Consider the following 4,334-nt stretch of genomic DNA (forward strand, 5'->3'; position numbering starts at 1 on the left):
TGCTACTGTTACGGTTACTAATGCTATCACTACTATCATATTACTGTGCTACTAATAAATTGCTGCAAGGAAGTGACTCTAAGGTGTGGTTGAATTGATAACTTAATTGCTAAGGCTTATAAGTATTCTTTGGCTCCCTTTGTGTCGAGTCGATAAATTTGGGTGAAATACTACCCTCGAAGTATAGCTCTATTTATGAAGTTCACTTGGGAGTAAAATATCTGCTGCAATTTATATTCATTATGAAGAATTTTCCAGACCATAAGACCAACTTATGCCCTATAGAACGAGGACAGATATGGAACTGCAAACTAGCTCTACGCTTAATTCACCTATTGTTTTCAGTCAATTTGTGACATCACCACCTGCTATACAATCTGATGTGCCACATGTAATAGGCGTTGCTTCTGCTATCGATGATATTAATGATGATGCTTCTACTTTGCTTGATAAAACTGTTCCACTTGGTGAATTGTCAGATGCTCATATTGCGAAAGACAAAAAGACTGAATTGGCTGAAAATTATGAATCACGTGTTACATCCTAGTACTCATGTTAGAAATAAAATATTAGAAGATGTTCCTGAAGGTTACACTTTTGATGAGGAGTTTACTGGAGAGTTTATGGCTTATGATACTACTAAAGGCATATAAAGTTTGTTGCTATATTTAAAGAAAAAGCCATGTACAAAATGACGAAACATGATCATAAGTTTGCAACTTCTTCTGTTTTCGTATATATCCACCAACTGATTGATCCTGTCAGAAAAATACATTTTAATGATCAGCGTTATACAGCGGCCACAAGCAACAGTATATATGCACTCAAGATGCATACTTATCTAGGCAGTGCAAGTCCCTGACACTTTGTTGACTATCGATAGATACTCGATGTGTACTCAATGGCGAGTAGGAGACCCATCTATCTGTCTACATGTCGACTTAATTATGACTCAAACATAAAATATCATGACGCGTAAAATTAAATTACATAGGAAAAGAGGATCGACAGGGAAACTCAATTAATCAACTCACCATCGTGCTAGATTGATGTTCAAATCAACAGGGAAACTAAACTAACCGTTCGTGTACGGCCCAGACAAATCAACATATGGTCAAATGAAAGATTCTTCATTGAGTGAAACATATACGTACACTGATGAGTGATGATGATCAGCTGTTCTACAGGGAAACACATGGATTCAGTAAGTGGAACAAAGTTTGTTCAACAAACTAGTCTAGGTACAAGTGTCAACCAAGTGTCCCGGACATCATCTACGATGAAATCATGTATACAATGAAATCGATGCTTCTACGGTATGTCTGCTAACTCGATCTACTTCACTGCTCTAGGTGCAGATGTGATGCAGCAGTGGCAGAGTATTCGTGGAGCTGTGACGTGGACAGCAAGCTGTCCAGGAAGTTCCAGTCGATGCCGGTCACCGCATGTCCCGGACCCTGTGGCTGGAGGACGGCATCGTCGCCGCAGCCTAGAAGGGCGGTCGGCGGCGGGCTCTCAATGAGCTGTGGGATATTGCCGAAGAGACTCTGCTTGGAGTCCAGCAGGTCCTCGGAGGAGTACTTGACGTCCTGGCTCGGGAAGCCGAGGCCGCCGGGCCCGGCAGCGCCAGTGGCGCTCTGCAGGTAATAGAGGTCACCGCCGACTTGGCTGTGCAGCCATGGCCTCGCGTCGTAGTAGCTCCCGAGGCCCGGAGTGGTAGCGTATGCGGGGAAGATGTAGGACGGCTTTTGGTTCGGCGCCGGCTTCTGGAACGCCCGGCACACCACCCAACCTTCCTCCTACACATCACCATCAACGATAAATTCTCAAGTAGAAAAGAAACAACAACAACTAAAGAACTGAAGAATTGCTTACCTGTGTGGGCGCGTGCTCGCTGGTTTGGAGGCGGTACTCATGGATGATCCAGTCGGTCTTCCTACCGTTGGGTGCACGGCCCCTGTAGAAAACAAGCGTCTTCCTCATGCCGATCACGCCGCGGCTCCGCGACGACATCACCGGCTTGTCCCTGCCGGTGGCCTTCCAGAACCCCGCCGCGGTGGCGCGGTTGGTGCGCGTGCCGCTTGGATACTTGCGGTCCTTGAAGCTGAAGAAGTACCACTCCGATGATGACTGCTCGTCCTCCGCCACCTGCCGCGCTCCCCGCCCTCCTGCGCCGCCGCACCTCTCTGCACCATTCATTTTTGTTAATATTCAACTTGAATCACCACCTCACTAGCACACTATGTACTAAAACGACGACAAGTATTTTGAAATAGAGGAAGTAAAAATTACAAAATGAAGTGCCAAAATTTGGATGAGTGGTACCTTGGAGGTCCCATGGCTCGATCCTGTAGAGATCAACCTCCTGGATGATGTCGAGGTCGATCGTTTGGGCGGCCACCTTCCTGGCCAGGTAGTACCCCACCAGCTCCTCCTCTGTGGGATGGAATCTGAATCCCGGTGGAACACACGACGACTCCTGCTGATGGTGCTGGTCCATTGCTAGCATCTACCTTCCTGCCTGGTTGCAAGCTAGCTCGATGTCTTCTGAACTGAAATCAAGCACACAACCTTTTCAACTTACTACTAGTAGATGCATGTGTGGAGGCCACAGCTGATCTTCAGAGAGGGGCAACAATGGTGCTAGCTGGTCCACCGATCGATCGACCGTGTATATATGTTGTATTCATATGGACCAAAGAAGGTGAAAAGGATCTTTATAGGTAGCTAGAGATCTAGACAAGGATCATGGCTGCTGGGTGGGCGCACTCGTGCAACGCTGCAATGAGAAGAGAGCACAGACTCTTGACATCAAGCAGAGCAGAGCACACGTATGTATGCGCACGCTCATATGAACTGCTATTTATATTGTAATCCGGCTAGCTCTAGTAGTCTATATAGCCCACACCAAATCTGTCTAGGTAAAGTTCCTTTGTAGCTCAGGCTACATGGAACCTCCTATCTTCAGCCCTCCAACATTGCTTTGAGATCCGTACTCTTCAACTAACTTACAGCAAGAAGATTTCTCTTTTTTGTTTCTCTCAAATGAAAGAACATATAGACTTCAAACTTTCCAGACAAGTGCACTGCAATCATGTCCTGGATCCGTTTTCTAAGGACAAAGTACAATTGTAATCTAGGCCGATTGCAAGCACTTGATAACATGGAATGTGGGTTCTCTAGCTAGCTTGCAGAAAGTGTGAATGGAAGAAGATAGAAGGCGGGATGAAAGGACCTGCTGTGGACGCTGGGTGTAGCAGCTGTGAGAGTGAAGCTTTTAGGGGCATGAATGCAAAAGCCAGCATGTATCTTTGAGTGCACTTCAGGATTAGCCTCTCCTCCACCTCTCTCTCCGTGTGTTGTCCATCATTTTTCTGCGCCGGCCTACTGGTACCGGACACGTACCAACACTACGGTTAGAGAGAGAAGATTGGGTCTCTGGTCAATTTTGTGGTGGACTAGAGGACTGAACTACAGGCATCTGCGTACAGTCTTGTGGGGACGAATTTCAGACACAACTCGACTGGAATGATGTACGCACATCTATTGATCAACAAGGAATATGGTTGCAGAGACGAATTTCAACCTCAATTCAAACTCAACGGTAGGTGGTTACTATGAGGAGTACCAGCAGGAATATGGTGTAATATCACGTCACTTTATATGGTAGAGCTACATGCAAGTAGCCGGGCTCAAACATCAGCCATAGTAGCTGCTTGTAGTAGGCTAGTAGCAGTACATGGCCGCCAGCCAAGCAAATTAACAAACTCAGAAGGTACGTATAGACAAATACAACCATATCATAGGTGGAGACTCACCAAATTAGCCGATCGAGGAGAACACCAAGAGAACTTGAAAAGAGTTGGCTGCCTGCCTGGTTGTTGGAGCAGATGAGTGCTGTTGTTTCTATGATATGCAGCAGAGAGTGAGATGAGGCGCTGTATCAATTGCAATTGCAGTATTCCTTCTAAGAATGAGGTTGGTAGCTTCGTAAACCTGAACGGGGCCCTATTTATATAACCCATTAAGCACTCGATTGGGAGCATGCATATCCCTAGCTGATCACAGCCACCAGTCGATTTTTCCCTGACAATGATAGGTTAGAGACACACATAGAGAGCAGGCCAGGACCGAGCTAATCTCTTTTACAAGTGAGTGAAAAGCCCTGGATTGCGCGTGGGGGTGGCTACACGGCTAGCCAGGGGGCGGTGGTGGTGGGGGTGGTGGCTGTCGAATTGGTCGGCTAAGAAGAAGGAGAAGAGTCATGGTCTTTAAGCTAGCTAATTAGCGACCACCCCCACTCATAAATCCATGGAGTAGCATATTTCGGTTGT

The 4,334-nt window shown here is 46.5% G+C and overlaps 1 protein-coding gene across 1 annotated transcript; it reads right to left on the reverse strand.

Moving 5' to 3' along the window:
• Positions 1-1,129: 1,129 nt before the first annotated feature.
• On the reverse strand, positions 1,130-2,893 carry LOC109769825 (NAC domain-containing protein 30). The gene is made up of 3 exons (XM_020328536.3): positions 2,326-2,893; positions 1,876-2,186; positions 1,130-1,799 (listed from the first exon to the last, which is right to left on the reverse strand). The coding sequence occupies exons 1-3, from the start codon at positions 2,507-2,509 to the stop codon at positions 1,341-1,343; spliced, it is 954 nt and encodes a 317-aa protein (XP_020184125.1). The 5' UTR covers positions 2,510-2,893; the 3' UTR covers positions 1,130-1,340.
• Positions 2,894-4,334: the final 1,441 nt, after the last annotated feature.

The sequence above is a fragment of the Aegilops tauschii genome, chromosome 2 (genome assembly GCF_002575655.3).
Source record: "Aegilops tauschii subsp. strangulata cultivar AL8/78 chromosome 2, Aet v6.0, whole genome shotgun sequence".
Taxonomy (NCBI): Eukaryota; Viridiplantae; Streptophyta; class Magnoliopsida; order Poales; family Poaceae; genus Aegilops; species Aegilops tauschii.

What these genes read in the sequence shown, in the direction of transcription:
- LOC109769825 (XM_020328536.3), bottom strand. Translation starts at nt 2,509, where the DNA reads ATGCTAGCAATGGACCAGCACCATCAGCAGGAGTCGTCGTGTGTTCCA. An exon ending in CGAGCCATGGGACCTCCAAG is followed by an intron (nt 2,187 to 2,325) that starts GTACCACTCATC and finishes TGAATGGTGCAG; the next exon opens with AGAGGTGCGGCGGCGCAGGA. An exon ending in GCGAGCACGCGCCCACACAG is followed by an intron (nt 1,800 to 1,875) that starts GTAAGCAATTCT and finishes GGTGATGTGTAG; the next exon opens with GAGGAAGGTTGGGTGGTGTG.